The sequence below is a fragment of the Diabrotica undecimpunctata genome, chromosome 6, assembly GCF_040954645.1.
Source record: "Diabrotica undecimpunctata isolate CICGRU chromosome 6, icDiaUnde3, whole genome shotgun sequence".
NCBI classification, from domain to species: Eukaryota; Metazoa; Arthropoda; class Insecta; order Coleoptera; family Chrysomelidae; genus Diabrotica; species Diabrotica undecimpunctata.
Window position 1 is genome coordinate 95449596 of NC_092808.1, and position 13166 is coordinate 95462761.

The following is a 13166-nucleotide window of genomic DNA, read 5'->3' on the forward strand; positions in this document are numbered from 1 at the left end:
TGACAATACAGGAACTGATACACGGGAAATAGAAAAACGAATCACTCAAGCAAAGAAAGTCTTAGGATGTCTCAATAGTATACTGTGGAGTAAAGAGATAACGAAAGGAAGGAAATTTAATATATATGAGACCATGATTAAAACTACTCTTCTTTATTGCGCTGAAACATGGAGAATTAGTGAAAAGAACAAAAAGCGAATAGAAGCAGTAGAGATGGATGCAATGAGAAGATCTTTAGGTATTTCCAGACGAGACCGAATCAGAAATGATGTAATAAAACAACGTATGGGAATAGAAGGAAATATAACTCAAGATATAGAGAAGAAACAATTAAGGTGGTATGGGCATGTTCAACGGATGCCAGCATCAAGACTCCCCAAAAAAGTAATAGAATGGCAACCGATAGGTCGACGGAAAAGAGGAAGACCCAGATTAGAATGGCAACACGGCGTAAACAAGTCCATGAGCGAAAGAAATTTAACAACAAACGACTGCGAAGATAGGAAGAGATGGTGTTTAAGTATCGGACAACGTCGAAAGACGTTCTAAACCGATGTATATATAAATCTACATCTACAAATCTTGTTTTGTATCATGATTACATTATCAGGGCTTTCGAGGATGGGTACCAAGTGGACTCCATCTATACTGATGTCTCGAAGGCATTTGACACAGTAATCCATTCTTTACTCATCTTTAAATTAAGATGTATTGGCTTTCCTGAGTGGTTTCTTTTATGGTTAAGTAGTTATCTTGATGAAAGAATTCAGTTCGTTTTTATAAAGGGTTCACTTTCAATTCCTATCTTTGTCAGTTCAGGGGTCCCACAAGGTTCACATGTTGATCCTCTTCTCTTTATTTTTTTATTAATGATATTTCTGAGGTAATAAAGGTTTGTCAGTTTTTGCTATTTGCTGATGACCTTGAGTTATATTTTAAAGTTTCAAATCTATCTGATTGTCTAAGGATCCACGAAGACCTTACTTCCCTGTATAATTGGTCTCTTTCCAATGGTCTCCAGTTAAATAAAGATAAGTGTTTTGTTATATCCTTTAGCAAATCTAAAAATAATTATGTGTTTGACTATCACATTAATACAAGCCTTCTATCAAGAGTGACTGAAATAAAAGATTTGGGAGTGTTATTTGACAGTTCCTTGTCATTTATCCCCCACATCAACAATTTGTCAAATAAAGTTTACCGAAATCTAGGTTTTATCACAAGAAACTCTCGAGATCTTTCAGTACCCAAATATAGAATTTTATATCTTACTTTCGTCCTTAGCATCCTGTCTTATGCTTCTATAGTATGGTCACCATACTATTTTAACCATATTCACACCCTTGAAAAAATTCAAAATAAGTTTCTCCGGATTTGTGCTTATAGATTAAACTTAAGGTAGAACTAAGGTCAAGGCTAAATATCAGTTCCTTAGAAGACTACAGAACTAAATGTGATCTAGTTTTTCTTCATAAACTACTTGACCATACCACTGACTATTCTGATTTATTAAGTCTTATCAACTTTAGATGTAACACGAATTCTTAGAGACATGCCTTTGTTTTCTATAAACCACTATCACACTAACTATGGCAAATTCTCTCCTATTAACAGGATTCAGATCCTGGGAAATGACTTTAGCCAATCTCATGATCTGGTGGATATAAAATCTGTAAAATTTAAGCACTGTTTTACTGAGTATGTTAGGAATCAAAGATGAGTGACATTTAACTTGAAGTATTCATTTCATTTCATTTTATTAAGATCTTCAAGAAATTTAATTTAATTTACTTAATTTAATCATTTGTTTAACAATAATTATCATTATTTAATACTTAATTTTAGTATGTACTTGTATTATGGTTAGCATATTTTATTTTTGTTAAATTTTGTAAAATGGGGACATCCCGTAAATAAATAAATAGTTTTCAAAAAATTTTCTTACACATTTAAAAGCAAAGCTGTGCTAAAATCAAAATTTTTGAATCCCTGATTGCTACAAAAAATTAAGGGACTTATGACAATTAATTCACTGATTGAACTAAAAAGTTGTTTGCTCACTGGGGATTTCTTCTTCCCATATCACATTCGTTTAAAAATGTATGCATAAGTGTTGGTGGTAGATTTCTCTGCATCATACATGGTTAGTATATTCTCAGCAAACATGTCTTTACAAATTGCCATTATACAATTTTGTTTCCAATGTATGGTTTTGTACTGTTTATTTTGTGGTTTTGATATGATAAGAACAATTTGTTTTAGGCATTCAGCAAAAATAGTGAATATTTTCCAGACTTTTTCCAACAAGTGCTAAAGGCATGCTTTGAAGACGAACTTTTAATAAATATAAGGGAGCAGACAGCTTTACTGGTCTTCCTAAATCACTGTTTTAATAGCATGGAAGAAGCAATCTGTAGAGATCAAGTTAAAAGGCTAGTTTCTCTTTCAATGTGGATTTCTTTACAACCAGGAAGGAGGGAATATGAATTTAAAAAATATCCTAAATGGAAGAAATACTGGAGAGCAATTCAGAGGAAAGATAAACCTGAACAATTAGAGAAACTAACCTGGGAAAGGACTTTCCTTCACAAATTAATGTTGAAATTTATGGAAATTTTGGATTCTATCAGTGATGATGGCATTTGTCCCAGTGATAAGGTAAGTGAGTTGATACCTAGTAAATTACCTATGCTCATTTTGGCATCAGTTGATGCCACTACTAGACTTCCCCTAATATACACATTCTTAATTTTATCCTTTTTTGTCACTCCACTCATCCATTTAAGCATTCTCATTTCTGCCACATGCATTAATTGTTCATCCTTGTTTTTAATTGCCTAATATTCAGTTCCGTACATCATAGCTGGTCTTATTGTAGTTTTGTAGAATGTAGTTTGAATGTTCGTTTGAAATGTGGACAGTTAGAAGATTGTTAAGGATTCCATGGGTAGATAGAGTCACGAATACAGAAGTGTTAAGGAGAATAAGCAGAGAGAGGGAAATGGAAAATACAATAAAAGAAAGGAAATTACAATATCTCGGACAAGTGATGAGAGGTGAAAGATACATCTTGAGACTCATAATTCAAGGAAACGTAGAGGGTAGGAAAAGCGTAGGAAGAAGACGCGTTTCCTGGTTGAAGAACCTGAGAGAGTGGTTTGATTGCAGCTCAAGGCAATTGTTCAGAGCAGCTACCTCGAAGGTCAGAATAGTCATGATGATTGCCAACCTTCGTCACGGAGTTGGCACTTAAAGAAGAAGAAGAATGTAGTTCATTGAACTCTTTATGACATACGACATATCAGACGCTTTCTTCCACTTCATCAGTCCCACTCTAAGTCTAATGCATGCATATCCATCTATTTCCCCATTACTCTGTAATTAAGTGATGGATTTGACCGTTACTTGATGGAAATTAATTTTATATAATAATAAAACACTAAAAACTTTGTTTTCAAAACTTCCACAAAATTTATTATAATAACTTATCACTACAGTTGTTTTGGCAGAATGCCTTTCTCAAGGGATCTATTTTTACTATGTGTAAGACCATAAAGTATAAACACATACCAAAAATAGATCACTCGAGAAAGGCACTCTACCGAAACAGCTGTAGTGATAAGATATTACAATACATTTGTGGAAGTTTTGAAAACAAAGCTTTTAGTGTTTTATTCTTATACTCTCTAATTACTTACTTACTTTTCACTGTTTGGAAAACAAACAACTTAAATCCTATATTTCCAGTGGTTGTCCACATAGATGGCCCTGTCATTTGATAAATGTTTTTGCATGTTAGTAGGTGGTGACTGCTCTGAACTGCGCCACAGTCACAGATGTTAATCTCCTGGTATCCCCATTTTCTCAGATTACTAGTACAACATGAGATGCCAGTTCTCAGTCTGTTTAGTGCTCTCCATGTCGTGTAAGTGACCTTGGCCTCACAAGTTACCTTGTCGTGTAAGGTAACTTGTGACCAGCAGCCATTTCCTTTGAAGGGACAAAATGTGTTTTGGTAGCTGGTGCTTGCCATAGGTTTATTCAGTGTGTTTTAGGTATAATTACTTACATAATTTTCACTGTTTGGAAAACAAACAACTTAAATCCTATATTTTCAGTGGTTGGCCACATAGATGGCCTTGTAATTTGATAAATGTTTGTGCATGTTAGTAGATGGTGACTACTCTGAACTGCGTCACAGTGACAGATATTGATCTCCTGGTATTCCCATTTTCTCAGATTACTAGCACAACATGAGATGCCAGTTCTTAGTCTGTTTAGCGCTCTCCATGTCGTGTAATGTAACTTGTGACCAGCAGCAATTTTCTTTGTGTTGTGGTAGCTGGTGCTTGCCATAGGTTTATTCAATGTGTTTCAGGTGCTTTGGGGGCGGATTTGGATGTCTTCGATCTGTCTTTTGCTTCTTTCCGTGTAGATCTCTTTTGTGGGTGTTGGTTTCAGCCAACCCGATAATATTATACGGACTATTTTATTGAGAGCCATGTCGACGTTTTCATCGTGAGCATAGTTTGTCGACACTTGTGCTCCAAATTTCGCGGCAGCAAAACGTAATGCTAAGGCAGAGGTGTGTGGCAGAGACTGTGTGGTTGTGCTCCCCATTTTGTATTACGTTGTTTGTAGATGATATTTCTTCTGCTTACTTTTTTCTTGACTTCTTGACAGTGGTATACGTAAGAGAGAATTCTATCTAGACATATGCCAAGGTATTTTGTGATATCGTTGTGTTCCAACATCTGGCCACACCTTTCCACACCTCTAGCATCCTTCGAGCATACTTGTTACTAAGGTGGAAAGCACAGCTGTGTTTTTGTGGGATTGAGTTTTGTATGACTTTGATCATACTTCCATCGTATGGCTCTACAGCCCAATTAGAGCCTTGGCCTCCTTCAATAAACCTCCATTTGTTACAGTCTGTAACCATTATCTTCCATGATCAAATGCTAGGTGATTTCTTGCGGGCCAATTCACACCATTCTTTCATAGCTTTCTCGGTAGTTCAATAGATCTCCTTCCCGGCATTCTTGCATTCACCAGTTTTTTTTTGGGAACCTGTTTTCTTTAATCCAAAATACACATTGCATTTGCCTTTGCATTGCACCTGCCTATTGAAGATGCTGTAGGCAGACATACTGAGATAAAGGTGGTTATTTATAGTTATTATATATTTCATAATTTTATCTGATTTGCCAGCTGTTGTTCCCATTGATAGGGCCAAGTATTTTTCTTAGTGCATTTCTTTCAAAGTTGTCCATGTTGTTTACAGATTTTTGAGGCAATATGCAAGTTACACATCCATCGCTCACTATTGGTCAGATTATTTATTTATTTTCTTAATTATGGCCTTGTAAATTCGTATCTTAGTCCTTTGATGTATATCTCATGATTTAAATATCTGGTTCATATCAAAGTATGCTTTATTGGCTATGATGATCCTTCTGCTAAGCTATGCATCATTAATGTTGTTATTTGTTATGTTTACTCGTAAATAGATAAAGCTATCTACTTTATCTAAGTTGCAACTGTCAGGCAGGGTCGGCTTGCTCTCTCTGATTGTTTTGAACTAGGATTTCAGTCTTTCTTGTGTTCAATGACAGACCTATTTGTTTAGCATGTGATTATAGTTCCATATACATGTTCTCGCCTGTTACTTTAGTTCTACTAATGATATTTATGTCATCTGAATATGCTGCCATTTGGATTGATTTATTGATAAATGTATTGTTTCTACCTTGTGTTATTTGAAATGGATATCTCATCTCACATTATATCTGTACTTCAGCCACTGTGTCCATCATCGTCATTTGGATGAACCTAACTAGTTTGGACGGTATTTCAAATTCACTTAATATTTTGTATAAATGGCAGTGTTTATTGAGTCATATGCTTGTTTAAAGACGATGCAAATATTATAGACATCTATGTCATGTTCCCAGCCATTGTTTAAGTTTAAAGCTTGCTGCTAACAGTGAAAGTTGGTAAATGGTTGATCTTCCTTGTCTAAATCCTGCCTGATATTCTCCGATGATCTTCTCTGCAAGAGATTGTAGTATGTGGTTAAGTATACCGGTAAATATTTTATATCTATAACACAGCAAGGAGATCTCATTAGTTTTGATAGAGGAGTTTTTAAGCCTTTTTATGGATTGGGCAGATGATACTCTTATTTCAGTTTTTTGACATTTTCTCTTGGATTATATATGCATCATATGCATTTTGTGTTTTGTCTTCTTTAAAGTTTATTTTCATGTCCATTAATTAATTCATTCATTCATTCATAATTCATTAATGTGTAGCATAAGCATCTCCTCCAGGGGATATCCAGGTGCATTTGTGTTTGTTTTTGTGGGGAAATCGTGTAGAACTGACCATGTTTTTCACATTTTCCCAGGCATATCATCATATGGCCCAACTATTTTATCTTTCTTCATTTTTGAAGTACTTTGACAACTTTCTCGTTTGTCATTTTAGTGGCCATTTCTGTTACTGTCTCCGTTAGCTTAAATGGTTTTCTATCGAATTCTTTATTTAATAAACTATCAAAGTGCTTTTTTTTCACTTCTTGGCATTCTTTTCGTGAACTAGTATTTTATTATTTCTCGGATACCTCTAATGTGGCGTTGGTGCATATATATGTATTAAATTTAGTTTTTCATAGGTTTTCATCATCAATTACAGCAATAAATTTGTTCGGATATCGGAAAAGACCCATTGACGATATTGGTATTTTTTCGTACATTTATCTTTCTCGTGTCGCGTATATCGATCTTTAATCTGCATATATCCTGCTCGATACTACTTATTTTTCCGGGCGCGTAAATTTTTCTATATTGCCCTCGTGTAATTATTTGTTTTAGTACAATATCCAGTAGGATGCAAATTTTATAAAATACAATTATGTTTATTATATTTTAGGTTCATTACTGCGAACGCTTTTTGGAACTTATAACAGATTTAGAGGCCTTACTGCCTACCAGAAGATTCTTCAATACTGTTTTGGATGATTGTCATTTGGTGGTTCATTGTCAGTTGTCAGCATTGGCGAGAAGATCTGAGGGACATCTATTCAATCAGGTAAGTGTTTGAATATGTTTGTATATGGTTGCAAATTTATCTTATGTATATACCATCCGAATTTTTTATTAAGAAGAACGTCTTGTTTCTAAGACATCTAAGACATTTTGGAAGCCAAAATGATAATTAAGAATTTGTTTTATAATTTGTGATTTATTTCCAACGAGATATTTATATACCCAAAATTGTTTTTTAAAGAGATACAATATTCTATTCTGCACATTGAAATTTATACCTATATTTGTTATTTATAATTTCTGTCAGACCAATTGTGCATGGTTATTGACGACATTCGCCTTAAATCGAGTAGAACGAGCCTCAACTCAACCAAATGGTCTGGTTCTTACATCCGTACCATAAATAAATTTTTTAATGTGTTTTTGTGGAGTCCAATGTTCTGTCTTTTATGTGTTCCGAAAGATTTCCGCGGTAAGTATAATTAAACCTAGAGCTAAGATTAATACTATTACAAGAATTGATATTAAACTCAACAGTCTTCCGGGTTGAACCGCGTCGATTATCATTGCGCCGAGCTTTCGAGATCCTCTTTGATGTCTTCTTCAGGGCTTCCGAGGTCTCAGTCTCCCGAGCCCCCAGACACTACTACATTGATCACTAACCAATGCATTACTGTTCCCAACCAATTCTTGTAATAGTATTGATCTTAGCTATATATATATATATATATATATATATATATATATATATATATATATATATATATATATATATTGATTTATATCAATTTACCATGTTTCTGATTCTTTCTCAACTCTCTACTATTAATTCCATCTTTCCACTTTATAATATGGATAATACTGTCATAATAATTGTTTATTTTAACTTATTCACTAAAAATTGTACCATGGGAATTCTCTCTATAAAATATTGCGGTTACAAAGCCTGGCGGTTTCTGATCCATACAGGCCATTCGGTGTGCTTCCTGTGGTGAGTCGCTCTCCCATTGTCTTCTCCAAGCGTTGGTGAGGTTGAAATGTTCCTGATGTAAGGAGTTGGCTCTTAGCAATGGAGGTTATCTGGAGCGCAGTCTGTTTATTTCGATATCAAGCTTATCATGGTGGATGGGTAGTTGATGGTTAGCATCAATTTTTTGATATTTTCTGAGAAGAAAATGACTTCTTCGCAGTTTCGGCGGTGGAATGTGACTCAGAATGGGAAGCCAATAGTTCGGTGTGGTGCTAATTGTACCTGAGATCAATCGCATTGTCTGGTTTAATTGGGTGTTAATAATCTTCGTATGTTTGCTATTGAGCCATACCGGGGAAGCCCGAAGGAAGGAATCGGGGAAGGAAGAATATTCAGTCGCCGAGTATACAAGTCCGAGAGCGGATGATCTGAGTACGGAGGCTGAGGACCCTCATGTGGTGCCACATGGCTTTTAGACTATATTACCGCGTTTTCAGTTTTGCTGCCGTTCTTTGTAGGTGTTCTTTAGAACTTAATATTCTGTACAGAGTCACTCCAAGATATTTTGGTGTTGAGTTATAAGTGAGCAGTCTGTTTTCAAAGGGAACGGAGAGTTTTTTGGAGATGGAAACAGCACACTTCGGTTTTCGTTGCATTGGACCGTAGCCTCCATTTGCGAAAGTATTCTCCCGTAACGGCAAGGTCATCCGTTAGTATTGTTTCTGTAATATCCATGTTATTATGTCTTGCTGCTATGGCCCAGTCGTCAGTGTAGTCAAATTTCTGCGAAGTTGTCCAGGTAGGTCCGTGATGTATAAATTAAACAGTAAGGGTGCCAAAACAGATCCCTGTGGCAGTCCATTGCTGAGCTTTATTTGGACACTTTTAAAGTTGATCATTGTGAATTGAAAATGTCTGTCGGTGAGCATGGTACCAATGAGTTTAGTTACCTTTTGATACGGGATGATACGGATTAGTTTGCAGATTAGTCCTTGTCTCCAGACAGTATCGTATGCAGCAGAAAGCAACGGATGTTTTTTGCTTTCTTTGAAAACCTGCTTCAATATGTGTTGTTAGGGATAGGATCTGATCTGTGCAGCATTTCACATGAAAGAAATTGATAGGTTTGTTTCAATAGTGTCAAACGCCTTCTTGAAATCTACAAAGGCCAACCATAAAGGCATATTATACTCATTTGTCTTTTCTATGGTTTGTTTGACTATGTGGGTGTTCTGTTGTACTGTAATGCTTCCTGAATCCTGCCTTCTCCTTTGGTTGGTATAGCACAAATTTCCTTTCCAGTCTATTTGTTATTATTAACATAACATGCTTGAATATTTAGGAGAGTAGACTTATCAGTCGGTAATTTTCCATGACTTCCGGATAACATTTTTTGTATATCAGTATAACCAATGCTCTTCCCCATTCATCCGGGATATATGTTTTTCTGTTAGTCATCGGTTAAATATATTTACCAGCTCGCTTTTTAGTTTCGTAATACTTTCCTGTAACATATCAGGTAAAACCTCATCATCGTCTACAGATTTATTGTTTTTTATTTGTTGTAATCGATTTCTTATATTTGTCTATGTTGTTCTATATAATATGTACAAAATCTTTATTGTTCTTCTTCAGATATAGTGTCCTATTTAGTTCAGTACATACAGAATCAGGGACCACGGCATTATGTTATTTTTGTATCTCTTATCTATTAATAGATAGTCTGTTTGGTTTCAGACTATGTGATGTATGTGTAAAAACGTCTTTAAATAGATCGAAAAAAGGTGTGTGTTACAGCGTTTTTAGTTTGTTTTCCTGACAGACATATACGAATCTCTTACCTCCTTCATTCCTATCCCCCAATTGATAGTCCACAACTAAAGTCCCAAATTATTATTGTCTGATCTGTTTATAGAATCATCCCTTTTTGTCCGGTGTGTGCTGTTGGTGCACGTATTTATATTATGCTTATTGTATCATGACGCGTTCAGGCAAGGGGAGCAATTTTAGGACATGTCGAGAAACAAATATATTTATCATTATGTTTACCCGGTTTAGATGTTGACATTCTTAGTTATGTATTATTATCTCCTTCTTTATTCCAAGTCTTATAGTAACAAGTTTATTTGGTTTTCCTTTTGTTGTTTTTCTATAGGGAATATATTAATATGGTATTTAAATGCGACTGGTTTTATTTTCTGCCCAACGAGTTTCACGTATACCCAGAATATTTATACTTATTATATACATTTCCTGGTACTTCCTGTGTTCACACATTCTAATAACATTCCATGTTTTAATTCTCACGATTTGGTCTAATTCTACAAAAGTTGTAATTTCGTTTATTTATTACTTAAATTTATATCAAAATAATATTAAAAAGGACACAATTTTCTGTACTATTTTTATTACGTAAAATTAAGTACATAGTGATCAATATAAAAAGTATAAAAAGCAAAATGATAAATCTACAAAAAATATAAATATATAAAAATATTTCAAAAAATTACTAGCTTAGTGACATACGACTAAACTTAAAATGCAGAGATTTTTTACCTGAAATATTCACTAATCATTCATCTTAATGCCTTACTTTGCATACTACGAGAGAGTTTAAAAATGAGATTACTGTTAAAGTTCAAATTTAATAATATATATATATATATATATATATATATATATATATATATATATATATATATATATATATACATATATATACATATATATAACTGTTTTGGATGGGTTGGAGTCAATAAAAGGGCTCCAACCCATCCAAAACAGTTATATATTTGTTCCAAACGAGTCACAAGTACTTCTTTTTTCTTATTCTTATATATATATATATATATATATATATATATATATATATATATATATATATATATATATATATATATATATATAAACGTTATCGTACAAAACGTTAGCTTTGATATACTTATTGTCCTAAAAATATTACGCAGAATAATAAATCCATTGTGAGCTTAATCCACTAGAATTGATTTGGGCTGAAAGGGAAGATTGCATTAAAAAATACTATTCCCAAAATATACTAGTTAACCAATTCATGTAAAGTAACATAAATCACGTAACAAAAGACAATATGGAAGAAATTTATATTGTTTTTGTGAATCTGGTTTAGATTAAAATGTGATAAGTGTAACAAGTTAAGCTATAGAATATCATTGATAACCGGAATAAGGCAGGATGAAAGTCTAAGTCATCATAATGGATGAAATTATTAACGAGTAAAACAATCTGGTAAAGGAAAAAGGAACAAGAAAATCAAAATGGTAAGTTATGCGGAAGATTATCTCAGGAGGATAACTTAAGAGTGTAGAACAAGTAATGGCATTCAAATACCTGGGCGTAAAATGAGTGACAGAAATTTAAAAGACGAAGTAAGGGCCCAAACGACTAGTAAAACTAATAAGGCTGGTAAGGGCTACAATGCATAAAGTTGATTTAATTAAAGTAGAAATACAGGGTGAACAATCATAAGAGAGATGCCTCTAGGCAGTTAGAGACACCAGAATAGACAACAGAGGAAATATTTTCAATAAATTCTCAAATTATGGTCTATGCAGATGATCTAGACCTAATGAGCTCGTACGACAGGCAACCTATAAGAAATGTCACTTTTTCAAATACCTTAAAAACTATGGGCCTACAAATAAAAGAGGAAAAAGAAACAAAATAATGGCATCACCAGATACATTGATCACCAATTTACTGTTGATAACTCTAGTTTTGTGAAGTGGTGGAATAAATCACATATTTAGGCTCCCTCATGACTAATGAGAACTCCATAACGGAAGAAATCAAACGAAGAATAATTCAAGCTAACAGGTGCTATTTTGAATTACGTACAATATTATACACATGAAAAGGTAGAAACTTATAGTATTAACCAATAAGATATCCAGTTTTATTAAATACATAAAATATATATTTTAAGACTCTCGTGAAGACATCAGTATCATTTTTATTATACTCTCTCGTATCTTGTTCTACCATAAACTATAGTGACTTAAATTAGTATTCAATGTGTTCAGATCTATAGGTTATAAAGCTGCTATTAAATCTAAGAAATAATTTATAGCTGCCTAAAGAGGAAATAATTACAGTAAAATTTTTAAACTATACTCACAGCCCTACTATTTGACCAGGCTAAATTTCATTATTTTCCTTTTCATTTTTGGTTGGATTAGTGTGGAATGTAATTATCTTAAAACAATTTTTTAAGTAAAATTTATAAAAGTTTTTATGAAATGTTAATTTTAATAAAAATGTCTAAATATAGACAAATTTAACAATGATTGGCAGCGTGTGATAAACTTTGCTAAGCGAGAATTATAAAATTGTTATAAGGTGTTAAGTATAGCTTTAATCCGCTAGGCAACCTTTGAGTCATTGGTATTTTGAAAAACAATATATAGTATGTGTTAGCTCACGAAACGGAAGTTTTAATCGAAGCCAAAGCAAAGTTAAATATTACATCTGTATAAATATATTTATTCATCGATTTAGAACATATGTTTATTTGTCCAATTATATAGCTGAAGTATAATTTGACATATACTACATTTATAGTAAAATAAACAGTCTTAACTGAAGGTTAAGGTTAAGACCAATGAAAGCTTTCAATTAGTGGAGTATTCTCCATTTTTTTGAATACGCAGTTTCCAGAATAGACGAGGTATTATTGAAATTGCGTGCAACTATCTAAAAATCCTCAGTTAAAATAGGACTTAGCAGACGATATAATTTCGAACTCCACACAGCTTATTAGGATCTAACCATCGTTAGTTTATAAAAACTGGGCGATTACAAGGAGGTGGGTCATGATCAACAGAAACACGAAAACAAATATACCAGAAACTAACTAAAAAAACACCACTACGAGAAGAGCAAAGGATAGATTCAGATCAATGGAACAAGACTTAATGATTTTGAATACAACGAACTGGAAAAACAAAGCGCATAAGAGAGTGGAGGATCATGTGAGAGCAGGTTAAGACCCATCTAAGAGATGAGTGTATCCGCATTTGGTACCAAATGATGTCGGTTCGATTTCCACTAGAAAATTAAAAAGAATTGCAAAGGTCGTCGCTTCGAAGGCCCGGACAACTCATGAAGTCGT

At 33.7% G+C, this 13166-nt stretch overlaps 1 protein-coding gene across 1 annotated transcript in view; it reads left to right on the forward strand.

Annotated features, from left to right (window-relative positions):
- The window catches only part of LOC140443592 (RNA helicase aquarius), a 202574-nt gene that overhangs the window by 6921 nt on the left and 182487 nt on the right, over positions 1-13166 (forward strand). Inside the window, exons 4-5 of the mRNA XM_072534941.1 lie at positions 2264-2659; positions 6935-7093. Of these exons, the coding sequence (XP_072391042.1) occupies positions 2264-2659; positions 6935-7093 (555 nt within the window). The remainder of the gene's footprint in view (positions 1-2263; positions 2660-6934; positions 7094-13166) is intronic.